Raw genomic sequence first — 27986 nt, 5'->3', positions numbered from 1 at the left:
GGCGGGGGGGGTTTTTTCGCCCCCCCCCCCCCCCCCCCCCCCAGAAGATGATAACTACCTTCACTTGAGAAGAGCTTTAAACCTTTCACAACAGCAATCCATTTCAACAACAAATAGCAAACTGCTTTTGCCATTCTGGCACATAACACACTGAAGAGCCAAATCCTGTTCCCAGAGAAATCAGTTAAGGTCAGAAACAGCAAAGCTAAGCTAAGGTGGTTCAGGGAGCCATGATGCCATCATTATTATAACTGTTTCCTTGCACTTCTCTCTCTTGGGTTTTTTTCCTTTTAGCTAGTGAATCCTGAAAGCTGCAGTTGCAATTCTGGTGTCCACGAGTTAAAATGCTGCTACTTTACAGTCTTGCATGAACTTCATGAGAAAATATTTTGAAGAAATCAAGGTCGCCATTGACAACAAGAGCTTCTTATTCCACATTTATACAAATAACAAGAATGTTCAGAGTTAAACAAGATGGAATTAAAAGGAAAAAATCTGAAATGGCTTTCTGCCTTTTGCCTAAGGGTACTAACTAAGATCTGAAAGGGATTTAGGAGGAAACTTTCTTTTATGGTAGGTTAACCCGTAATTGCCTGTTGCAAGGTATTTTACACTTCACTCGGAAGCATTTGACATTGGCCAGTGTAAATGACTGAGGGCTGGACTGGAGGGATTGGTATTTCTATTGATACTTACCCCAGAGTATGGAAGGTTAGAAAATGTTATCTAATATATTGAATACTGTTTTCCAATTGAACCTAGTAATCACATGTGCATAAAAGAGAAAATAGTTACTTTTTAGGAGAGGGGGAAAAATGGAGAAAGAACGCTATCTGGATTACTAAGGTAAACCAAAAAAGATCAGTAATATGACAAACAATAATTTATTAGGAGTACCATACAGCATTGCTGTACAGCTAGCAGTAATCTGTTAAAATTCCTTGGAATAATCTTAATTGTCACTGAATCCAGAATGGATGACAATTACTAGTGCACATATCATTAACTTTAGAGGTTTTAATATATTGTTGTTCTTCTGAAATTTGCCAGAACTGTGAAAAAACCCCAACCCAACCTAAAACTATATGCGTCTGCAACTTTATTCCACATTTTTTAACTTTTAGGGTGATCTATACTTAACCAAGTTAATACTTCATCACTTTTCTCTCTTTACTATTCAGTCTAACACAAACACATTTTATTTACCTTCACTATCTTGATGAGAGTCTTCAGCTGGTAGATGTGAAGCTGAAGGTCTAATCTATCAGCCAACCACATGCATATGACTTTCATGGAGCTGCTATACCATTGCTGAAAAGAAGGATAAAAAACCAAAAAAAACCAAACAACCCTGCAGTATTCATTTAACAGATTTGGTAATGAGAGGTAGTGAAACACTTTGAAATGATCACAGATCAGCACTTGAAGTCAACAATGATATAATTTCCTGTTAAGAGAATTGCATGGGTCAGTAGGAAATCAAATAACTTGACCTAGACTGTTCTTTACATGAATTAGCAACTGCCATTTTATCTTTCAGTTACAATGTTTTCAAGCAAAATAGCGTTACGCACTTTGCTATCTGTCAGTAAGAATGGATATTAAATACCCAATTACGTCAGAGAATTGACAGCTAAAACAGCAAGGGAAAAAAACACAGGTAGGGTATCTTGAGACAGATTTTGCAATACTTAGATTTTCCAATCCAACGAGGAAAACAGAATCAAACATAGAATAATGAATCTGTCTTGCTTTCTTCTTTTAAATAACTTCTTTATTAAGTAAAAAAAAAATCAGAAATCCATGGAAACTGTATTTAAGGATGATCAAAACACCACTCCACCCCTCCCAAAACAAACATGTTAAGGTTGTGTTTTACGTTAATTACTAATTATAATTACAGCGTACCTTATTTCCTTTTTGTCTTAGGCATGAGTATGTTTTCACCCAAAGCTTCACAAATGGATGGGGTTAGAATAAGCTCTCTGCTGTTGTTGTCTATATTACCGTAAAAAAATGCTCAGATCCAAATAGCTAGTATAATAGTTCTTTCACATTAACTGGATTAAAAGAGATTTTACTAAATATAGTTGTAGCAGTCTCCCCCCCCCCCCCGTAAAATACCAACCAGATGTCATTTAGTCAAACTGTAAAAAGGAAGGGATTTTTTTTTCATTTTAGCAGTGAGAGATTAAAAGAGTTTGTGTCGTAGCTCTGTTTCTAGTCTCTTTCCCCACAGGGAAGAGGCTTAAATTCTTTTCTAATGTAATTTCCTGTGTCTTTGCAAAATACACAGATAGGCAAAGAGAGGAAACACTGTGCATATTTTAAAATGCAGCATGTTAGGCAAGGTATACATCGTGAAGTAATTCAAAGGAAGGCTCTAACTTGTCTCATTAGCCACCTCTAGATTAACAAATAAAATAAAATATATATGGAAAAAAGTGAAGACAAATTACTGGCTACTAGGTGTAATGAAAGACAGAAATAGAAGTCCTTCATAAAAATGTAAGATCTCTGGAAAAAGCTTTAAAGACATACAATAAATATATGTAAATACTTCTTCCTTACAGGAAACAGTCTCATCTCATTGTAACTATCAATTTTAAGAGAAGTTTGAAATAAGATTTTCATATAAGAATGGCTTCCATTTATTTTGTTTAATGTGTCAAAATGTATTTTAATTATAAATCATTGGAAATAAATTACTTTTACATTTTTTAGAGTTTTTCCTATTAATTTACTATTCTACAGAAGTGAACAACCAACCACACAAAATGCAGACAGCTGCACATTTCATAAAAGTAGTCTGATTTATTCAATAAAATGTGGGACTGACTGGGTATCCATAAAATACTGTTTTTTTAATCACTGAATGACATTCTTATACTATTTACATTATTTCACCCCAAACATGCATGCTGGTTTTGACTTCCTTTATAAGTACCTGTAAAATATTTCTAATGTGACAGAGTTGTTACTAAGTGGCAGCTGTAAACTACATGACAGGTGTTGTATGTATACAGATGTCTAGAAGATAAAATACAGCTAGGCTTATTCACTCGGGGAACTCCATTGATCTAATAAACATAAAAATTAATATGCCAAACATTCTACCCAGAATATCTATTGTTATTTGCAGTAAGATGAGCCCTATTATCACTCAGACTCTACAGTTGTTAATCTTTAACATAATCGTGGTAGAGAGAATGATTTTAGTAGCGGTTTTCTCAAAACTGATATTATTCCATAAAAAAAAAAATCCAGTAACACATCCACGATGTATTTGGTTTGTATCAAGTAGAAAGCAGAAGGGGCTCAAACTTGCTCACACAAACAAACTACAGGCAGGCTTGAAAATTCTGTGATCCGTTTCCCCATGCGACACCACTGAATGGTGCCAGATCACCGAGAATAGACCCAGTCCCAGTTTTCTGGCAAAACATATGTTTTAAAGCCCAGCGAGATAACTTAATTAAGATGGATGCAGTAAAAATTAGACTCTCCATACATTATCTGTGATGTGCTTACATGCACTGAAACAAAGCTAAGAAATTGGGGGGAATTAATTTTGCTACTCAAATTTGTGAATGAAAACAATATAACATGTTTTCCTGACTAGTTTTGATATGTTAAACTCTCAGTAGAAATGTGTAATTTGGTGATTGTGAAATGATACTATGGTACTTGCTCCTCTGTCAACGTGCCTTGTTCAGAAAAAACACGGCTGCTATTGTATTAGAAAAAGATGTATTCTTATTTTGAATTGTCACAGTATTTTTAATAAAAATCACACCCAGTACATTTTTAGAGTCCTCCTAGAGGTACTTGTGGATAGGATTCCTGTTCACTATTGGCCTTATACCCACTAGTTTTCAACAGTTAGTATAGGCTGAAGCTGCATAAACATAAATCTGCTGGGCTTCATAAGAAGAAAAGTATTTCCCCATCACTTCTTTTGGAGCCTGTTAAAATGCACAGCACTGCAAATGCCTCTCAGGGGCGGAATCCAAGGCCACGCATTTTGACAACCATGAGCGTGTCATAGAGGCAGGGATGTATCTGCTGTGACTTACGGGAATCTATGGCAAACTCAAAAGCATCAGCGATTAGATAATGGTCCTGAGATTACACAGCTTTTAAGTAATAATATTTAAAAAAAAAATCCTTCTAACTTGTTCTAAGAAAAAGTCACTTTCCCGCTAGTAACGGTAGCGCTGAAAAGACAATGCGACTCTTGCAGATGTCAATTATATGGTATTAGTGCCATATTCTTTGCTGTCATCTATGCAGGAATGAAGCAGTATTATATGTTTTTTTCACATCAGCACGCACCAGCAGCCAACGACTTTAACAAAAATACGTTTGCCTCCCTGTTTCCCCCCCTCCCCTTTCTTCTTATTCATAGCTCATCCAGCTCCTGTAAGGGCATGCATTACTCCGTTTTCCTGAGATACCTCTTTTAAAGTAAAAAATAAGAGAAAAGGAAAGGCTAGGGTTGACTCTGTGAGACCCCTGTATTTATTCACACTTATTGTGCATGACTGTAGACTGGTAAATCATATTAGCAGCCCGTCTCCCCATCAAGCTGCTACTTGCTTTCCAGCCCTGGGAAGGTTCAACAAATCAACAGGAGCACGGAAAACAGAACATCAGTCTAATCTAGTGTTTAAGGTGAAGTTTTCAAACCCAATCTAAGAAGATCTTTAGAGCAAGCAACAAGCTGAAGGGCTCAGAAGGTGGTATTGACAATGAAAGAGTGTTGAAATATTGAGAAGCGCAGCACTTGTGCATTTTTAATAACAAGAGGGTCAACAAGGACACAGCTCCCTCAGTGCCAATAGTTGCCACACCAGGGCTATAAACGCTCTCAGTTCATCAGATTTCTTAAACAGTTCATCAGCTTTCTTAAACACCCTAAACCCCCTCAGCAGACCTTTAGTCTTAAATTAACAAACCAAAGCAATGAAAGAGGGTGCAGCTTGAATGGCCAGCATTGATCCCCAACGGGGCTCGGCGCGGCTACAGGCACTGAAAAACTCGCTCCATTGTCGGGAGGAATTGACAAACCTCCTCGCCTAAATAGTCCAGCTGAGGCAGGCTGGAGGCACGCAGCTGTAAAGGGCTCCCCTTGCCCCGCTCCCAGCGCTCACAATGCGCCAGGCATGAGCTCTTTGTCAGGCCCAGACTCTGCAATTTTCTAACAAGGATTAAAGTTGTTTCTCGGCAGGCCCAGTGAAAAGCGATTTAGCAACATACCGTGCTTTCTTCAGGCAAGTTAAAGAGAAGTAGTTAAGGAATTTCATTATTCTGTTGACCGGTGGAAATACAAAACAAATATATTAAATATTCACCATCTTTCTGGGTGCCTGAGCTATAACATTCGCAGAACGGTTCAATTAAATATAACACTTATCGGCTGAAAGCAAGCACTTCAGATTTATTTCTGAAGTTTTATAAAAAGGTGCAGCTGTTTGCCACCTGGAAGGAGGCTCAATACATACTAACACACAATGCTTTAGTCCTTCTAGGGCTGGTATCCCTAACGCCTGAGACACAAGACCCCGTCGAGTTTCTGTATCTTGCCCGCTCTTGATAAATGGGCACTGTCAAAATGCCTTTTCTGCTGAATATGGCAGAGGGAACAGCTTTTCTAGGAACCGCGTGTTATCTTCCTCCCAAAGCCGTTATCGCACTATTGATCAGGAATCGACTTCCTCAGAAGACAACGGGATGTTTTTACTTCCTCCAGCTCTACCTCTCCTACCAGGAACAATAACAAAAAGTACGCTTCTCACTGAAGAGACTGTATATCAAAGGCAGCGTAAGCTAAAATGCGTAAGAAATGCTATGAGCATGTTAAATATTACTGCCTAGTTTTTAATAAAAGGAAACGCTATTACATTGTTCCAGGATTTTGGTAGCTAGCATTAGTAGTGTGCCATGGAACTTTTAGGACATTTAAAAAAATGTTAAATGACAAAATAATAAATAAGTTCTTCCTTAAAAATGCAAACACCAAAAGTTAGAAAAAAATTTCTGATTTAAGTTTCATAATTTGTTTCCCTCTTTGTAAAACACGACTAATCATACTGACCTCCTTTGTTGAATGTTAACGATAATGAGGGAACTAAGTGTTACTTGTAGTGCCTTTGAAAATACTCTGAGGTTTAGAAATCATAGGTGTATTTTCAAGTTTAGGGGTAGACATCATCTACCTCAGTGAGGATTTTTACCTGAGCAGAGAAGAGTTCATAGACTCTTCTGAAGGCTGGAAAGCCTTGGTAACTCTTAAAAAACCCCCACCTGAGGACGGATTTCTCAACGTGTGGGCCACCACGATATATCAGAAGGTCACCTGCATCTTGTAAATACACACAGGAACACCAAAGTAAGAAATCAAGTCAGAAGAAGTAATTAACATTCAAAATAATCTTTATATTTTTTTCAGAAATTAGAAGTATTTAGTTGCACGCTAAAAGCAACAATGAAGTAACTTGGCATAAGATGCTTATCCTTTTCCATCAGGTTTAGGTAGCCTTTTGATTAAGAAAGCCTGAGAAACCTTTGAAGGTTGAGGCAACTGTAGGTAGACATAGACAAAAAAAAAGCATGTATCAGCATCTAGAAATTTTGTTTGTACCCTCTTCGTAACCTATCGATTCTGATTCCTGACACAGGCAATTTATGAACTGGTCAAAATACCCATTTCTTCTGCTGGAGGGAGACCAGAACTTGTTGACTAGTGACATAGTGCCTTCCCACCACTCCCTGCTGTATCTTCACTCTCCTGGGAGGAACAAATTATCTCCCCAGCCACTTTTCTTTTCTAGATGCACTCATCATAGATGTGAACTAGTCTGTGAGGCACTTCCAGTTGCATTTCCAATGAGAATAACTGTGCCAGTGACCAGGAAAATGAAGGAACAGAAGCTGGGGAAGCCTCAGAGAAGGGAAAGCTCTCACGCAAGAGCTTTCCCATCCCACTATCAGCTCCATGTAGCTTCATGGTGACAGCCACTGCCCTTCTGTGACAGGTCATCCAACCCCACCAGAATGTGGTTTCTCATTATACATAGCGTCATAGTGCCACAACATAAAATGCTGAGCTAGGTTTGACTCTGAGCACTCAATGTTTACAGTGACATCCCTGAAAAAATATTCTCACCAAAATTCAGAATTTTGCCTTTGTGGGAAGCCCATGCAAAGGTGGTATTTTGTGTGTCTCAATGTTACTGTTCTCAATCAACAGGGAATTTTATGTTATTGAGATGTGCTTCTATGTTAGAGACAATAAGATTCAGCTGGCATAAGTGGTCATTTAGCTGGCCTCTGAGTGTAGAAATAAAGATTACACCATCTCTAGATACAATCAAATTTTCAAGTACACTTGTAGCCTGGATATTCTTACAGCTACCCTAATGCTTCTGGCTGTTTTTTGGCAAGATAGTAATCTTTCTGTTTAGAACATCAAAGAAGTTTACATAATTTCTCTGAAAATGAAAAAAAATAAATCCCCCTTTTGATTCAAAGCACTGCTATGATGAGGAAAAATATTTAAGCAGCATAAATTTCATAGCCAAACGAATATAGAGGGAAACAGCTGACACTACAACTGTGCCGAGAGTTGGAATTGTATCTCCACTTCATCGGCACTGATCTAGCTCTACTTTCCAACATGTTCACTTCCTGTATATTTACTGTATCAGGACACATTACTTTTATTGTTATTTACAATGTATAAAATACAATCAATACAAATATAAAACTGAAAGGATGTTTTAACATACTTCAGCTTTCATCTAATAATAGTATATATCCATGAATATGCAGACATCAGACCTGGAAAATCTGGGGGCTTAATTTGAATTTTCTTCAATGTTCACAAAGTTTAAGGAGAATAGTATTGGTTTTGGGGGTCACCATGCCGCCACAATATTTTTCCTTTTGCATTTTTTTTCCCCCTAGAAATTTTCATTTAAAAAACTGAAAGAAATGAAGATTAAACTAAGCACAAGTGGAAAATCCATGGCGTTAGCCTTGTTGGCACCGTGGGGTTAGTGGACAGTACAAATGAAGCCTTCCCCCTACACCGAAAATCAGATGTTTAAAAGCCCTTCATCTGGAAAATGCAAATGATTAAATCAATATTGTGTCATATGAAAAAACTGTATTTACCTCTGCTCCCCATTTTGCTTCAGTTCCTTCCCCCATTTTCATTCAAGGACCTGTCCAAGAGCCCCCCTGTTGCTGTATCACTCATTTCTGCTATAATGCTCCCAAGCCCTGTGCTCCCTTACATGATCCTGCTTTGCACAGAGCCCCAGACACACAGCTCTTCCACCCCACCAGTGTCTTAATGCTTCTGAAGCTCGGCATCACTTACCAAGGCATCTTTCTGGAAACATCTAAGGCTTTTATTCAGCTTCCGTGTTTTGATTCCTCCTCTAGGCCTGAAATGCTAAGCCAAGTTTTGAACTTTGGCTTGGGAATGTGCAAAAATGTTCACAGCCTAAATTACAGCTACGTGTACCAGGAAAGGAAAAGTGAGAAAGAAACCACATACTGCTGTCTCTTTCAACACTCATACTTCTTGTGACAAAGCAATCAGGACCAAGATTTCTTTAGCTTGGTCATTTCAAATTACAAACTCTGTTTGGGTACAAACTGCATCTTTCTCCCCCCCCCCCCTTTTTTTTTTCCCATTCTTTTTATATGCATGTGACTGTAGCAGATTTATTAACTCGCCTCTGGCACCCTTGCTTGGCCAGGGAAGAAAGGTTTTCTTCCTTCCAGTGGGACTCTTCCTTTGGTTTCCTTCTGCCTTTTTTGTGCCATTACTCCAATAAACCTCTCAGGGAGCTCAAAAACCATTTTTTTTTTCTTAAGAATGACTAATTGATGAAACAAACACTTTAGTCTCTAGTCAGTCTCTTCCCTGCCTATTTGAATGAAGGATTCCCACTGTCACTCCAAAAGCAACTGGGAGAAAAGGGAAAGGAGCTCAACAGAAAGGAGGACCCAAAGCCTGACAGAAAGACCCTGTTCAGCAGGACTCATGACAACAAACAAGTGAACAGTTGCTGGATAAGATATTCTGGCGATACAAGGAAAGAAATTAGGCAGGCTAGTTTTTGGAGTCAGTCGTGAGGAAAAAAGAGAGAACGGAGCTCACTTAAAAGCATCTTAAGCATCTTTGAAACTTCTAGGCAAAAAGGATATTGTTCTGAAATAACAAAGAACATCTAACACATGAAAAGCTTATCTTTTAGGAAGAAAGTCAATTTTTCATATTTTAGGCTTATAATTAGAAGCTGGCTAGTTGCTATGGAACTGCTCTCAATTCACAAATAAATATGCATTTTTAATACAAAAATATGCAGTACTCATCTCTCCCTGCATTATATATTGGTTGCTAAACAGCAATTTACAATATTTATGCTACTTTATAATGCCTGTGACCTTCGCTGTTTTCTGGCTTCTTCACATATGGTAGATGTGCTTGGAAACTGGAAGTTTGCAAAATTAGACATGCATAACTTCCTTCCATATCTGGACATATGTAGTGTTGCTGTTCTGATTTTAAACACTAGGTACCAACACAACGCTCATGACTGTGAAAGACTAACAGCGCAAACCCTGGATATGCAGTGCATCTGTGAACAGTACTTCCATAGGTTATTCTGATGCTAAAACTCTGGAGCAAACACTGTCAGTCTTGCTAATACTGCCTGTTGTGTTGCAATTTGGGTATACCTGCAAACATCCTCCAAGGCACAGAACGAGGAACACCACTTCAGTGACCTTGAAACGAAAGCCAGCTTGGATCCTCAAAATAAACAAATGAACATAATGAAAAATGACCAAGTTGTTACTCGTTACAGCACTAGCCTCCTGCTATCAGGCTCTAGTTTTAAAAACCCTACGAATGCGCTTAGCTGCACAAATGCTAAGCAGTCTTCCTAAGTAAGTGCACGCATAATCTGAGTAAGGTGCAGGTTCCCTCTGCCAGTAAGGTGTGTAACTGGGACACCTACTTCTGCTTTTGCCCAGTCATCCAGGACTCCTCAGGGAGTCCCTGGAGTGAGGCATCACCAAAAGGACCACAGGAAGAGACCTCCTGGGAGCTGCAGCTCTCCCTTAAGGCGAGTATATTCTTCGTCTCTGCACCATGTACCAAAAGTGAGGTGGACCGAAGTTGGGCCAAAGTCTAGGTTGGAGCTTTTACCCCCATGTTAGTAGTTCTTGTCCTAGAGTCTTCTATTTAGACTGCCTGCTCCATGTGGAATGAGGTCAAGTACGTATTTTAATTAACGTATTTAAAACAACCTGGGTTCCTCTGGGTGAGTATTTACAGGCAGCTCATTTCTTTCCACCTCAGCAGTCTGGACTCATCATCCGTTTACCCTGCATGTTATTGTAGTGGCATATGACAGGGCTGGATGCAGCTGTGAAGTTGATCGGGAGTTGCACGGTGGTGGAGCGGCTCCTCTCCTACACCGCATCGATTGGGCACCACACTGAGCAACGCTAATGTGGTACAGAGAGAGGTCCAGCCTCCCGCCTCCCTCTTGCTTCTCTCCTCCCCTCATCTCTTTGGAGAAAGTGTCCTTGGATTGGGCAGGTGCCTGGTTTGCTCCTTTCCATCTCTGACCCTACTGCCTGTGTGCACTCTTTCAGCTATGCAGATTTTACAGCTGTGCTGCTTTTTTTTTTTTGAGCTGATTTTTCTGTTCATTATACGTACTGTTTTTCTTGCACGCTGTAAACACTTTTAGTACAGATTAAGTACTAAGGATAGTCAATGCCATGTAAATTAAGAAAATATATGATGAAACACTTTAAAATTATTTAAAGGAAATAATCTCTATATAATTCAACACTTTTGCCCATTTACATCAGCACTAAAGCTTCAGTTCCCTGTGATCAAACAGGTTAAGAAGCTCTTTCCACTGATGTATCACCGACTTTGTCAGAGCACTCTGCAGCATCCTCACCTGGTACTACTTTGATTTACAACACAGCAACCTCTTTCTGTTACTCCAGATTCATTATAGTAAAACTAGATTATTCTTACACTTTCTGGCACTATTTTTCTTGTAATATGATCAAAGATGTGCCTGTGTGTCTATTTGCAAACACTGACGCAGAGTTTTGCTTTATTTTCCTTTTTACACTAAGCTTGACCCAAATGAAATACAAGTATAAATATCAAACCCACAAGTAAGGTTTGAGAAGCCACAAGGTTCTCCTGCTGTTTATACGTGTGTGAATTACAGTACATCAGGAAATCAATATTCCCTAGATGGTGCTTGTGCCTGGCACTTCATGGTGAACAAACATTAGGTAAGACAATATAAATGGTACAATCCTTATTGATTTCTCTTGACTGTGTAGAATGTGAAAGCTGCAGCCACATTTAACACTTACTGACAGACTCATCTAAGTTTCAGCGCTATTTTATATTTTTATAGTTGTCCACGCTCAATTGATTCCATTAAGTTGCTAGACACATTTCAAGCCATCTAGATAAGGAAAAAAAAAACCACGCAGTGCCTGGAATGAGATGCTGCTACTTTGTGCCTAGCAGGATAAAAAGGTTAAAGGACTAAATTGTGCCTAGATGTTGGAAAGAGTTCTCTTTTATTTGATAGAATTGTTATTGTTTTTAGTGAATGGATACTGTGAGTGATGGATAGATGCATTTAACTAAGTTAAATAAATGAACGAACAGCATAGACCAGAAATATCTATGGGGAAACTGTACTGGAAGCTCCCAATGTTATAGCCCCTCCCCAAACAAACAAGCAAAAACCACTCATAGTTCCACGCCTGACTGATAAAATGCCCTCAGAAAAAAAGTCAGATGGGCTTTAAAATCTTGAGTTTGGGATTTTTTTCCATCTTTTTTTTCCTCTCTGACTCATGATGCACAGCAATTTATACATGACCCCCTCCCCCCTCCCCTCCAAAGTGAGTTTCTCACACAAGTCAGGGAAATTAGGGAGTAGGACAGCATAAGAAATTCTGAGTATCAGGATATGAGATTTAATGACCTGAAAAATAACTCTCTATTTCCCTTTTATACCCAAAAAGCTCTTTTAGAAAGATATCAGAATATCTATTTCATAGTTTCTTACTCCCCTGCTGGGAAGATTTAAATAATATGATTGAATTAGTGTGAAAAACGTGTCAGACATCCATTCTGTGAATACCAAATGCAAACTGAACTACAGGATACATAATGTCTTGAGAAAACCCTATCTATATCTATTTGGGCTGTTTGGTACCCAACAAGATGGACATTCAGAAATTAAAAATGGCATAAAAAATGAAGAAGTGGGAAAATGTATCATATCAGAAACATATCAAAACCAGCCACTGTGTTATGGTTTCCTCTAGAGAACACACTCTCAGCTACAGTGTAAAACAGCTTACAAGTGCTGAATGTTCTGATACTGAAGCAGCAAACTCTGAAGCACATGCTTTGCTTTAAGTGTGTTGTGGTCCTATTGATTTCAACAGTACTGAACTTTGCTGGATTCATAGCAGCATAATCAGCACCCTCCAAGAGTGGGCACTCCTTTCTCAGCATATTCCATTAAAAAAACAAAAAAAAAAAATCAAAGAAAACTTACATACTATATGAAATCAGATGGAGGTTACATTTTTCAGCTTTCAAATGAACTGTTCTTTTATAGAGATTTCTATCTCCAAAAATGAGGTGAATCTACTTGAAAACATCAGGAATAATTTCATGAACTCAGAAAAGTCTTTGAACAGTAAATTTGCAAGATGTTGCTTCCATCTTGCAGAAGAGTTTCACATATGTGAGCATGTTAATATAATTAACTTTTTCAGTCCACATTTGGTGACATTGCCTACAGTTTTCTCTGAAATTCTTTCTTTTACCAAAAAAGACATGACAAACTGCTTTAAAATTACAAGAATGTCTTTAGATCAAGAGAAAACTGCAGAGTGGTTCTCATATCAAGAGCTTTCTATTTTAGCCTATAAAATATTAGACATAATTAAAGGTGAGTTAAGACTTTGGTGAAAATCTAAAGAGCATCAGCAAATCTGAGTACTGCTCAGCTTTTCAATTGCTTTTCTACTTCTCAGTTCTTTTAAATGGTTTTCTATGGCAGGAACATTTTTCTTAATTAGTCACAGCTAATTAGTGTTCTGGCATAGACAAGTAATCAGAAATGTCAGAGCTGCAAGGCTACATCTCCCTAATCCTTTGATAATAATTTAGCCTCCTGGGAGGGCCTCAAGCTGCGGTAAGTAGTGGCTGACAATAAGGCAAAATTAGGTGGGCAGCAGACCATTAGGATAGAAAAATAAAAAGCACTACCAAATCCTGCTGAGCACCATCAGGCAACTAACTACACTGCCAGATGAGGTGCCTGTTTAAGCCTGTGTTGTTAATTAGCTGATTCTACCAGACCTGCCACATATGTCCAGGTGCATCATGCAAAGATGTGTATTTCTGGGTTTGCGCCAAAGGACAATTTTGCACTGTGATCAAATTTCAAGAATCTGAGAAAGAAGCCCACATATTTCTTGAAGATTATTCTGAGTTATCAAAGAAATAAGAAGATCAACAAGCTACAATCCATTTTTGTGGAGTCTCTTTTAAGTAATTAGGCACGGTCCTCTCATGTTTCTCAGAGGTTAATACAAACACAGCTTTTGATTCAAATGTGGCCTTTAACCAGTCCTACCTAGTCTCAACTTGCTGAAGTTGCCTTGGCATATAATCTAGATCAAAAAGTAGACCTTTTGTCAAATCACACACTTGCAAATAATTACATAACAATGAAAGTGAAGATTACTTATTAAAATTAACATGACAGGAAGCAATTTGAGAATGAGAAAAAAATCACAATTAAAGTTTTCTAGAAAAATGTTGTTGAATACTTAATACTATGGTAACGGTGCTTTTGAGGTAGACACGGACAGCACAAGGAGTTGGCACTATGGAAAACTCACATCTAAAATAAGTGTTCCTCTCAGCTGTGTAACACCAGCTGAAGATTAACTCACTTGCCAGGGAGTAGCATTTGCACATTTTTAACACATTTTTTGTAAAAGGTCAGAAGACTTATAGAAAAGATGCAACTGAATAAAGCATTTGCTAAAAATGTACTTGCAGATATGATGGCAAACAGAAATTAATCAGATGAGTACTTCGTATCTCCATTTAGGCATGGAATGAAGTACATAACACAGTAATCTTTGGAGAATAATTACTACCTCAAATAACCTCAAGTACATCATTGAACTTAAATGGTCCATCCATGCTACTAATGGAAAAGGAAAGTAATGGTTGTGATATGGGAACACTACTAGCATTTAATTAACATTCCAGACAAAATATAAGCATTTTTTTGACAGAAAAAGAATATCACATTACATCTGAATTTTTGAAATAGAAAAGCCAAAAGCAGCTATGTAAATCTGGATTGCTTAAGCGTTTATACTACACATAAAGACGTTCACTCTTTCTGCACTCCAGAGAAAGTTGTAGGAGTTCCCTGCCATTACCACCTCTTACACTGCTTGTTGAATTGTTACCCTGCACGAGGCCACAACTCCACGGACATTCTCCGACATGAGCAGTCCCCGTGAAGTCAACAGGACTACTCAGTCACACCACACCAGTTTAACACCCAGAAGAAATGGGCAATCAGGGCCAAAGTCAACACCTGCTAACAGGTACCCTCTTGTACAAGTTAACCAAGGGACCTGTTTGCCAATGCCGACCTTCCAGGATGTGCACTCTGACTATTTTATGTGTTTATGGTACACTTGTGCAAAGGTTTCCCAGAAATTAAAGTCTAAAAAAATTGGAAAGCCCTTAAGTTGTATCAACAGCTAACCATTGGTGTGTCAAAACTGCTCCCTTAAACCATTCTTTATTTCTCAAAGCAGCAATCAATTACTGCATAAAGATTTCATTGCATATATAGTCTTAATAAAATTGTAATCACACATCTGTTTATACTATAATTTTTTCACAACAGACCCAACACAAATATAACCTGTAAGATAATGCTCTTAATGGCAAATAAACCAAGAAGGGTTATGAAGAAAAAATATTTGAAATGAATTTTTTCTGTGTTTAGACAAGAATATCCATACTTCACGTGCAATTAAAAGGTACAAGAAAGTGAGAATCTATCCAAGTGGCACTTAGGAACTATACAGAAAGTAAGTATTGCACTGATGTTTTAAAAAGTGTTTTATGCAAAATGACTTATCTTTTTTAAGCTGGTTTGTCAACAAAATCCTATTTTGTTTTAAAGGAAACAGATTTATAAGTCTAATGTAATTTAAAGTGCTCAGGAATTCAGGACTTAGTCCCATCTTAAAAATTCCAGTAGAAACATGAATCTAAGTCTAGTCAGTGATGATAACCTGGCACGTTTATGGGCACAGCACTGCATTTACAAAGGTAAATGGTAAAACTCCCATTGATTATGATAGTGTAGAACTAGACTCCACAGGAATTTCATAGTTGGATATTTTTTACATCTGTTAATTCTGTGATCATATACACAACACTGTTCTTTGATAGGCTGCACAAATGTTCTTACGCCATCCATCAAGCAGATTATCTTTAGAAATAAGAGGGGCCTTAGTAAGAATTACTAGTATTTTAGATTTATTCTAGGTTTGTGTAATTCTATTCTAAATACTTCATTTTCCCATTCACCAACTGCTACTTTTACAGCCTTTTCTGAAAGTAAGTATTTTTCAAACACTGGTTTAAAAAAAAACAACCAAATTAAAGTACAACTTTGTTTCTAAAACATTTTACTAAACTTTATTTAAAAAAATGAGTTCTTGGTTTAAGTGATTAAACTTTAAAAAAGTTTCCGTGGGTGATGATTTTAATCATAATTAAAAATTGTAATTGTTAAACAAACACTGTACTGCCTGTCTTCATGATTTAGTTATTATACACTGAATCTACCTGAGTCACTGCAGCATTAAAGGTAGAAAAGTTTGCTTTATCTGAGTTTGTTAGAGAAACCTGTCCCAGTGTAAGTTCATTGCCTTAATTTAGTTCAGCAGAGCATGAGATTGCAAGGAATCACATCGATCATTCATTGAATGATTAAGCCTTTGGGAATCATGAACATGGAGCAGACATTTAACCCAGAGGTACTGCAGACCATCCATGTGTACAACACATCACAAAACCTTTCTAGTGCTCTTTTAAGATCGGTGGTGTTAAAAACAAACAAGCAAGCACAACTATAAGCTGCTACAGCATGAGAGGGGGAGATAAACGTCCTGAGTTCCTGTGACAGGAAGGAATTTGATAGGTAAAATTCCCAGCTGATCCTTAGGAAGAAGACCATCTCCCAGACCGCAAAGGAAGACAAAAAGTCCTAAGTCTCTCTGACAAACTGACCAAGCAAAAACTCTTTGTGATGCCAAATTTGGTGATTAATTTTGAGAACAAGAAGATGGCACACTGACCTGGGAGAGACCAGTGTTACCAGGAGCACCAAGCCATATTGTTCTGTATGCTGTCTATACCCCTTCCAGAGGAGGTAAGAATGAAATGCAACCAGAAGCCAAGTTTTTCAGAGGAAAGGAAGGAAAAAAATAACCACCTTGGTTCTGCTGCCTGATGAGCAGAGGTACTGAAGCATAGGATTTAAATGGTTTAAAAATGGTGCCCAAAAAACTAGCAGCCCTGTCTTTTTTCAAAGTTCCCTGGAGATTTGAGCCTCTCTCATATGTAAGGATTAGTATCACAAGCTTAAATTTCATTCTCCTGATTTTCATATTTTGTATAGCATGGCAGTGTTTTTTGAGGCTTATCAAACACCACCATAAAACAATTTTTTATGTTCTCCCTCGTTTGAGACTTGTCAGGTACATAGAAAATTTTCCAACTTCTAGCCTTAACATATTGTGACCTACGGGCAGACATTTGTACTTCTATCAATACTATTCTTAAACTTAAATGATCTTCTTTGTTATGTACATTACTTCATATGATAGCTATCCCATTCTCTTGGTCACTGTAATAACTATTACTATATAGCAGCCCCGAATCAAGTCAATGAAATCTGTGCATAAATAGTTTGTAATTATACATTTTTGGGGATTAAAATAGCATCCAAGGCCTGAGCTTGTCTATATTTATAACTAACACCACTAGCACACAGAACAATCTCTTTTTTTTTGGTTATTCTGGATGAGGTGTTTCCCTGGCTGAAGCACAGACATGCACTCTTCCTATTTCGCTTGGCTGATGATTTCTTATCTGACACAAATACAATGTACTTTAAGGGGAAATCAACTGTGATCTACAACTGTAGCCAGTTGAACTGCTAGAAGTATATTTACATAAAAATCTGAATATATTTTATTCTTTCTATTGAAATATAACTTGATAGAATTGAATTTATAAACAGTACCTAGGTTTTGTTATATCACTAATTTAAAAAACCCTTCCAAAAATCACAGGCAAAATCTTGCTCAGTCATACTGTTCTAAATCGGAATTAATCTCAGGAAAGGTGAGTTAACACAGTGAGAAGCCTTTGTTTTAAATTTCTGCACGCTATGAGCTTATGTATTTGTTAATGCATTTATCTGAACCTGTCCAATTGGTTATATCTCCTAGTGTGATGTTATGTAGAAATGTGATACCACCATATGTAAAGAAAGATAAAGATAGAAATAGATATTTGATACACAGAATACTTATCACGTACACCTTTTTTCTTTTCTTACAGCTACATGCCTTGGCCATGACAGGATACAATGCGTAGTACTGAGTAAAAGAGGACAGGAATGGTTTTGCGTCTCAAAGGCAAGTGCTGTGTCATGACTTGCATCCATACAGGAGATGTTTTCTTGTGCTGAACAGCTTGATTGCCGAAATGAAACTTGGAAGTGGTCCTTGACCCATGCTAACCCAATTTTACGGAGGCCCTGTCCTTGGTTTAGTGCTAGTTGGCCTAACCCAAAATCACACCAGGAACCATGCTGATCACTTAATGGTATGGATGGTCACTTGCTAGTTCTCAGGCCTGTGCCCAGGCCCTGGCCAGTTCACTGCTACGGGCATAGCCTAAGGCTTGGTCTAATCAACAAAGTCAATGTGGTCTCTCCAGTGAGAGTTAAGACTTGGCCTTAGGCACATAATTTTAACATTCAGAAAATTACAACATAAGCAAAAATAACCCCAAAGAAAAACAAAAAATAGAAACTTGAAAATGAAACATATGCTTGCAGATTCAGTGCAAAAGCAAACTGAAGCAGAAGTTGCTAATATGGTTTTAGTGCTTTGTGAAGGTGCCAGCTGGATGGATGATAATTTTTCTACCCCTGCAGGGCATCAAAGCTTTTATAAAATCATTCTTTTCACACATATTAGCACTTAGCTTATTAAAACAGATGATACTTTTTTCTGTAAAGCTGCTTGGGAGTGTCTGGAAATATAAAATCTGAGAGAGAAGTCTCATTTTGACCACCCAGTCTAACAAACAACAAACACTGACATGACATACCATGGCTGAGAGTCTATGTTATGGGACCTTCTGTGACTGCCATAACTGTAGTGTCACAGTAAAGGCTGTGAATTGCTGTTATGAAAACATTTGCTGTAACTTGCATAATTAAATGAAACTGCCAGCAAAGCTTTCTAAAATACTTAGGAGATGACACACAAATAAATACATTTCAAAGTCTGTATTATGTTCCAGAATTTGTTTTGTAATAAATTGCATTGCACAGTGCCAGAGATGACTTCTTTCCCTGTTCAAACTCCTACATAATTATAAGTGACTGACATCATTATCATGTAAATTGATCCAAGTTTATAATAAAATAACTTTTATTTTAGACATATTGTACACGTGTAGCACTTAGAATTTATATAGAAGGCACAATTTCAGCTGCCTACAGCTTCTCCTTCAGACAACTCAGAAAGGGACATACTAGACATAAATTAGTGGTCAGAACTTGAATGAGCAGAAATATGCCCAAGAGTGTTGCTAGCAGCCTTATAGGAGAGCCTTGTATGAGGAAAATTTTGGTAGAGTAGGTGATCATTTCTAAAAAAAGAGGAGGAATCAGGGCAAAGGCATGAGTGGAGGGAGGCTGCAGAAGCCAGTATCAAAGCTGAGGGAAATGATTGTGAAGATACAGGCTGGCTAGCAATGTGTGGGCCTCAAGTATGAGGACAAGGATTGCTCTGAACTTGCAGAAGCAGGATTAGAATTTTGAAAATGAGTTCAACAATTCACTAAGCGTTTGGTAAACTTTAAGAAATTTTAAGTCTTAAACTAAAAAAACATACAACAAAATTCTAAGAGTCATTCCATGAAAGTACCAGTAAAACCCATAGATGTACCTGGCGTAACTGGCATCTTTCTGTGTACAAGCAGGCAGTGATATGTATAAGTTCTTTATTTAGGGAAATTAGGTCTGCAATGGAGTCCACAAACCACACCAATCCAATTCCCTCCTTTACACATTCAAAATCAAAAGATGGAATAAAACTGGACTACTCACAGTGGAAAAATGACTATTTCAAATAACAATTTTCTACCAATTTTATTTATGCCTTCTAGCGCTTAAAAGTTTCATGCAGGAAATGTTTAAAGAAAGACCACTTTAACAGCTGAAGATGGTAAATAAAAACTAAAATAAGAAATGATCAACAGGGAAGAAGAACATCTGAACATCTTATACCATTAAAATGCAGCTTATCCCTTCTGATGTAGTTGTGATAGCAGGAAGCTTTGCAAGGGTAGTTACTTACATCAAACAACTTCTCTATGTACATTTCCTCATTGACCTTTTCTCGAAGTATATCCTGGTTTTGTCGAACAAACATAATGTAGGTGTCTGCTAGATCCATCCCTGGTTTCTGTGGAGACATAAAGTAAGGGGAGAAAGTAGTGGGAAGGGAAAGAGGTAGACCACTCAAAAACTGAGACTTATAAGAAGTTATACTTAAACATAATGAAAACTGAGATTATGGTACAATGTTAACACATGTATAAACTGTATTTACTAAATCTGCTATGAATTCTGGGTTAGCCATGAAGTTCAGGAGGGTTCACTATTAATAAAGTTCTCAGTGTTATAATTTATGGATGCTCTGAGTCATAAATCTACATTGCCATATGTAATGGAATGCAGTCTTGGCTCTGGTAACACCAATGGCAAACTTGGACATTTTCCCCTTTTTTGTTAGTGAGGGTCTCATAGCTACCTCTCCCTCAAGGTCAAGATCCTGCTATCACATTCGGAAAATGGTTAAAAAAGCATTTGGTTCCTTTTTCATTGCCTCAGATTTGTTGCAATTCGCTTTCAATGTACAGCTGAACTTTGTGTTTGAGGTTAGCTTCTACTAATTTCAATTCAAACCAAGTTCAAGCACTTCTCTGAGAGCAACAGCACAGAAAGGTTGGTGTGAGAGTAGACATGTACCCCTATTTTTCTGAAACTTGGTGCACTGGCACAATCAGCTTGGAGGATGACTAGGGAAGGACCAAGGGCTGAAATGTTTCTCTTCTTGTGCTGATCTGTGTTCTGTATGAATAGCAGAGTAGGTGTAATTTTCATACCATGCTCCGGAACATGGGACAGGCTAGGATATGTTGTGTGTGTGTGATGCTGTGTCAGGTCAGCCAGAGTGGTGGCTGAAACTGCTCTCTCCTGCCCATCTGGGACTTCTGGACCTCTGTACCCACAAAATATTGTTCCACACTAGTCCCTAACAGCCTGGAACATCCCCTTTCCTGGCAGTGTATGCAGGGCTGGCCAGGAGTTCACCTTTCTCTAACAGGAACCAAGAAGGAACATAAGCACTTTGGAAAGTCTTCTGTGCATGCCCTCTGTGTGAGCAGATTTGTAAAACTATCACTTGCTCCCAAATAATAGTTTTTAAACATCATGGCATGCAAAAGAAGGTTAAGTTTTATAATACTTTACAGTAAGTCTTAGCACAAAGCTATTTAGAAAGGGTTCAGATTTGGCTAAGACTGACTCTGTGCAGAATAATTAACAGCTCTAGGGAACGAGGATGAAAACAGCGATACCCAGTCCCTGAATTCCCAGGCATAAGTCATCTCTGTTTCTCAGAAACTGTTATTGTCTGAAAACAGCATACGTACAAAGCTGTAAGAGTAAAATATTTAGCATATTTTAAAGGCATGTATGCATAAAAATGCTCATATAGTTAAAATATTTACATATAATTTTATATCAAGGCTTTGTTTCTAGTCTACAAGTGGATAACTTTTATTTTTTCTCATTCCTTATTATCTTGTATGTAATATATTATAATGTATATGAACAGGTCTGGGCACAGGAGGGAAGGAAAGGTGCAACATGCCCAAACTAATACCTGTCCAGAAACTGCCATTACTATAATAGGATGAGAGCATTCTCCCCTCAAAACTGCAGTAAGTGAAACCCCCTGGATCATAAGCTTCATCTCTTTTTTTCCTGAATCTACCATGGACACATATAGGAATATGATCCAAAACAAGCAGATTTTCATTTATACATGTGCATCAATGGCAGTTTCATTTCTTAAAAGTAACAGTTAAATGTGGAATGATGGCCTAGTTTAACACTCCTAGCATCTCCAAAACTCACACAGAAAAACTGAAATGTCTCCTGCACATTTGGATTGGTCATTCCAGAGGCAATGAAAGCTCATTTTAAAAACTTAGCACTTACATACATGCCTACATGAAACTCTTAAAAGGAAAGCAGGACTATTTATATTTACATTTGAATTACACACCTTGATCCTAAGCATAGAAATAAAAATGTGAGATTACAATAGATAAAAGAGTTTTCTGTTGGAAAACCTGGCTCATGGAAATCAATAGATTTCCTTCATAAAAATGTACCTTCATTAAAATGTGACAGAAATGTTTTTAAATTAAACTAAATCACAAAGTGAAGGAGATTTAAAACAGAAAGCTCCATATCTTACCTTAGTGTACTCATTTGTGATGGTACAAAAGAATAAAACCAGTGTTGAAACCTTATGTACTTTCTAAAACCTGACAGGCAATTTATAGGAATTGGACTAGTTTTAACTTGGAGGGATAATGGGAAAATATTTTGAAATCTCCACGGGTGGGTGAAAGAGATAATCTAACAAATGAAAGGCTGATTTTAGTTCTTGGAGATATATACCGGAATGCATATATGAATCTTCCATTGAATGCTAAAACCTAATGGTCCTCCAATTCACACAATTTTTTATTTTAGTAAGTTCAATAGAAAATGTTCATCTTGCAGACAGCCAAAGCTAGGAAAATAACATTTCCCATCAGCATTATCTCTCCCCTTATCTTTGAGACGTTTACCTAGTCTTGAAGCTGTGACATATGGGAATTTCACACCTAGTGAATATATTTTCATGTAGCTTGTGGCACAGGAGTGTAATCATTAAAAGAATATACACAAGTAAGAGTAACTGCAACAGCTGGTGACATTTACCAATTAGAATTACAGTTCTTTAAAACACTTCATCCTTCTTTAATGTGTGCGGGATAATTATCTTTGAAATCGCTGCGGAAAAAAATTAATTTTCCTTTTAAACAGTGTCTGCCCACAGTAGAAATATGTCTGGGTAAGGAAGATTATCAATACTCCAACTGTATGACTCTCTGTTTAAAACCTCACCAACATCATTGCAAGTTAACCATCTTTGCTCATGGTGGGCAAAACACACATGAAACATTGAATGAACGAACAGTTTATCAAATACTTCTTTATCTCTCCATATTGCATGCATTGAATTTGTTTTCTCTACACATGTGAAAGAAAAGAAAGCTATTATAAGCATCAAAACAGGCTTAGTGCTATATATTTAATGTTTTAACTTTTTTTAATAGGGATTATGTATTAGATGGGAACCTCTGATTACATGATCCTCTATTGCTCTATTTTGAATTATTAAACTTCAGAAAAAAACCCAGGTTAATGTAGAATTAAAAAAACAAACAACAATTAGGCAACTGGATGTACCTTAAAAGACAAACAAATAGAAACTGAGATATATTTTAAGTAACTGTCACAGGGGGTATTTTGTTACTAATATTGGACAGACTTAAGCAACTCAGTCTCCACTTCTATACCCAATATAAAAAATCCTGCTCCTCTGAATCTCTGGCAGAACATCTGCTGAAGTTAATGGGAGAGAGTTATTTACACGTCTTTGGGAGAAGAATTTAACCTGGTATATTTATCCGGGTAAGTGTGAAAAAAGGTATTCTGTCTGAAAACTTCCCCAAGAAAAAAAGTGGTTTTTTATGATAAATAAAAAGTTATTGTACGTTTGTTTTATTCAGAACAGCAGACAAGATGTTTTGCCTATCTGAAAATGAAAGAGAACCAAACAAAGAGATGAATGGAGAAACTGGAAACACAAAGACATCAAATAAAATACCAGGAAATGAAGAGTTGTAAATAGGGTTACTTTGTCGCTGGTTACACAAGTAACTGAATACACTGGCGAGTGAATGAGTTTAAACAAGGGTGTAGGCTTCAGCACATTCTTTTTTAGGGTTAATCACTAGTTAACCTGGCAAGATGAACATGCTGTTTGGGGGGGAAAAAAAAATCCTTCTTAATTATACACTGCAAGTGCTCTTACTTCCTGCTGCTGCACCTAATCCCACAGGTGCAGGTTGTCTCTTTTACTATTCACTGGTAGGTGGGTCTGGATCGACAGGCACTTTCTCATAGCAACAAATTCAGATAAAGAAAGAACAGCTTAACTTTCCCCCTTTAAACAGGAAAACACTACCATAGTGTCTATTTAACAAGGAGGCAAACTTTAAAATACATTCTTCCAGTTTCCAAGCTGATGCAGAAGCTGCATTATGATTGACACACATCGCTCCCACTCAAAAAATTTCCCCGAGGCATCTAGTCAAAAGTAATGCTGCATTGCCTTGATTTCCAGGCATTCATATATTTTGCTGCTGAAAGGTTGCAACAAGCTTAATACTGCCACTAATATTAGGCTTTTCCTACAGGAGAGATTTTGCACAGCTTTTTGCAACGCAACAGTTTCTCACGAATCTCGATAAAAGCCATGTACATTTGTAAATACTTGAGTAATGTTTATTCTCACTTTGGCATTTGTCACAGAACATTTCTTAGCATCAGAGAATGTTAAACAAACTTGTATTTTTGATATTACCATGTAAAAAAAGTCTAGTTTTACTGAGTTACTATCTTGTCAAAGCATTAATGTTTCAAAGATGGGAACAGCTGTTAGAGACTAACTATAAAATAATAAACTTCATCCCATTTTGTATTTGCTCTCTTCTCCAACCCCTTCCCCTCCCCTGCATCCTGGAGGGAGACGTTTTAACTACAGCATGGATGTAACAATGAAATGAAAAGGAGTGATGAGCTGGAGGGGGCTATTGTGAGAAACACAGGAGCTCCTTATTCAGTGTCCACCACCAAATGAAAGAGCACTATGGAAAATTTCACTGCCTGAAATTTCTCCTCTAAATACTGCAAGGCTCATCACTTGGGCTTTGGAATGACAGAATTAAAATATCCTTAACATATTTTTGGAATAGAAACTACTTGTACTCATGACAAGATGCTTGCTCCCTTCGTTTCTTACAAATCAAAATACATAAGCCAGGCAGGAAGATGTATGATGTGTATTATCAGTCTATTATAAAGGTAACATTTTATTCTCATGGTTATGAAAAATATATTTTGCTTAAATGAAAAAATAAAATGCATTTTCCCTGCCTCTAATACATCTTCCTGTAGAAGAAAAAGCAACCTTGCCAAAGGCTGCATGTATTTTGAGAACTGTCATGCAGAACTTAAGCTGTGATTCTGCAAGCATTTACATAAACACTTTTTCATATATGTTTAGTTTCATTGCATTCACAGGGCAACACAGGCGTGCAAGTGTCTGCACCAGGACCTTGATTCTGTAGTGCAAAAGGTCTTCAAAACGCTACAGTTCCTATGACAAAATCAGGTATAAAATATGCTTTTCCCCCAAAATAAACTATGTTCTACTATGTTATTTTAACTTTCCTATGGATCAGCAGCCATCCTTCTGATCTCCATTTAAGAGGTATCTCAAAAATACTGCTGGCTTAAAACAGATGATGCAGGGCTTTCCCTCCAATTCGGCAATAGCTTGTTTTTATGGATCTGAAAACAGACGGGCCAGTTCCCAGGTTTGGGTATACAGAGGAGGAAGAGGAGGAGGAAGGCAGGAGAAGCCCTAGGCATGAGGATAATGACTGTTCTGTGCTCTTTATTTTTAAACAGAGGTCTCCAAGTATATCCTGCTTAAAAATGAATGGCACAGTCTGGCCACACCTGAATAAGCAGTGATTTCCCAGAAGAAGTTGTTTGCTTCTTAAAACCAGCTAAATGAGGCCACGCTGTACAAGTATGATATTTGGAAATGGAGGTATCTGGAAGGTCCCAATGTGTCTCTGCCTGGTAGGAGGCAGAGTTCCTACTTTGGCCTCTACGGGACCCCATAAGTCAAATGCTGGCACATGTGTGAGGCCCCTTTTCATACCTTTGATCCTCGCATAAAGGCAAGAGTGGAGTGAGAGGCCTGGCATTGTGCGAGCTGTGCACTGCTGTCAGCCCTGGGTCCTTCAAATGGCCTCTCTGCACTTGGTATGACAGGTGGCCTACATGAAGTGAGAGAGGATTAGGTTCCTTCTGTGCCCTCTAAATGACTGGCATAGATTACTGGCTCCTACAAAGGGATTTAAACATACCTTTCCGAACAAAAAGCAGTATATACATATGCATGTAACTGGATGCTCAATTTGTATGAGTAATTGCTCTGGTTATATTTGTAAATGAGACAAACGTGTGTAGAAATGACCAGCTAGAGACACAATCATCTGTGTGCAAAACTGACTTACAGGATGAGAAACTGAACACAATGAAATTATCTACATGATCGAGGAATGATAATAATTTGAGATTAACAGTATACACTTTTTGCCCTCCATTCTACTGCTTTCTTTCCCTATCCTCATTAATTAACTTGCTTTGTGAAACGAATATTAAAAAAAAAAAGAAAAAAGAAAAAAATTAGACAGGTTGTACTTCTACATCTCCTAAGGACTGCCTGGTCTTTAAGAGAAACTAACAGAGTTATAGCACATTTGGGTGAGTTGTTTTAAAAAAAAGAGTAACCTAAATCAGCTCCTGCATTCCCTAACATCAGAATATAGCATTAACAAGAGAACAAACTGCATCCTTAATGCACTACTTATATTTGTAATGTTTGTGTTATTTTCCTCTGAATATTTGGTTTCTTTCACTTGCACAGCAGCCACAATTTCTATCACTTCAGAGCCTGGTGTACTGTGACAACTACCAACAAAAAGAGCGTAACAGCAACTAGATTTTTTCATTATTATCTTTAGGAAATTGCAAGCCATGATTGTTGTTACTCTTCTTAGTCTGGGTTATTCTGCACTGTTCCTCGTATTTCTGTTGGTGTTTCAATTACCAAAACATACACAGTGACCATATAGCCCTATATGCAATGGCTGGGGAAAGCAATGAGAGCTCCTTGTGACTGCATACATCCCACTTCCTAAAGGGCATTCTGAAAAATGGAGGCTTATGTTGAATGTTTTCTTAAACAGGTTAAAAAAAAAATTAAACTCTTTTTTTGGATGGAGTTATTCATAATTCTCTGGCAAGATTAATGAATGGAAGGGTAAATAGCAACATTTTTACCAACACATCTGCCAAATGAACTGCAAGTCTGTGTCTTGTTCCTCAAAATGACCAAGAATCACCCAAGAATGTCCTCCTCCTTTTTGAATCCTTTATTATTTCTATTTTTATTTACCTTTTAACTTTTTTTATCCCCTTTACCTCTCACCCTCTCTCTAAAACATTTTGCCCAGTACTACCTTCATTTTCTTCTAACACCTCTTTTGCCTAGTTAGTTTCTTCTTATTTCACTACTAACCAGTGTATTCTCCCCTCTTTGCCAAATATTGAGCCTGGTAATCAAAGATGAAAAACCCTGTTGAATTCACACACTCAAAAAAACCCTCAAAGGCCTTTTGCCCCCTGCCAACCTCCTTCTCCCCCAGACCCACTAGCAATCAACAGCCCTGTTTCAGGGACCCCAAGGCCAGCACTAAGGTGACCCAGTGAGATCCCTGACTGGAGGTGGGGCATGGGGGCAGAATGCGGTCAGCTAACAAAGTGCAATTCTGCACATATTTGCACCTGCATCAAAAGGAAGGGCCTACTGCGGTCACCTTTAAGTCACTTCCATATTTGCAGCTATATGGTAAGGAGGGACGAGAAGAGATTTTAAGCCGTATCAGTTCAAAATACAGCCACACAAGGCATTTAATTAGCTTCAGTGCAGGATTGCTAGGTTAGCAGCACACGAGCAAGAGCTGGGCGTAAATTCCTTACCCTGTGCCGCCCCTCTCTCCACTTCTTACTTCAGTTGTGAGCCCAGGAGATGACCTTGTAATGTGATGATGACTTACAGCTTCCTTTTGCAGCTGGAATTTGTAACTTCCACAACCGGTGATTTTAGACCCTATTCAGACTGGATGCTCACTGTCAGTTTTGTGACACCAATGGCTCTTCTTGGCCTCAACTGCATCTTTACAACAAGGGGAAGAATGTAAAGAAGCAAACCCAAACCCCAGCCTATCAAACTCCTTCAATCCAGGAAAAATGTCCTCCAGAATTTGGAAGAGGTTTGCTTGGTCAGATCCACACCTGTAGATTACAACTGTAGTACTATAGTCCAGTTCACATCTTGGCCTGTGGGAAAGCTGTGTGGGATAGCTGAAAACCGAAGGGGCTGTAAAAATGCAAGGATCCTGATAGCCTGAATATCATCTGGTTGTCTCTTCAGGCCAAGCAACACCATTAAGTGATGTGAGAAAGGTGACAGGGCACCAGCAACCACCTCCGCGCTCT

General features: G+C 37.9%; 1 protein-coding gene across 1 annotated transcript in view; it reads right to left on the bottom strand.

The window, feature by feature from the left end:
* Nucleotides 1-27986, bottom strand: part of CADPS2 (Ca++-dependent secretion activator 2) — a 271004-nt gene that overhangs the window by 3255 nt on the left and 239763 nt on the right. The window contains exons 28-29 of the mRNA XM_010581326.1: nucleotides 19798-19905; nucleotides 1207-1311 (exon numbers count right to left, since the gene is read on the bottom strand). Coding sequence (XP_010579628.1) covers nucleotides 1207-1311; nucleotides 19798-19905 — 213 coding nt within the window. The remainder of the gene's footprint in view (nucleotides 1-1206; nucleotides 1312-19797; nucleotides 19906-27986) is intronic.

The sequence above is a fragment of the Haliaeetus leucocephalus genome, unplaced genomic scaffold, assembly GCF_000737465.1.
Source record: "Haliaeetus leucocephalus isolate CR32 unplaced genomic scaffold, Haliaeetus_leucocephalus-4.0 Scaffold763, whole genome shotgun sequence".
Taxonomy (NCBI): domain Eukaryota; kingdom Metazoa; phylum Chordata; class Aves; order Accipitriformes; family Accipitridae; genus Haliaeetus; species Haliaeetus leucocephalus.
Note: the sequence above shows the minus strand (reverse complement) of the source record. Positions and strands in the feature narration are given on the sequence as shown.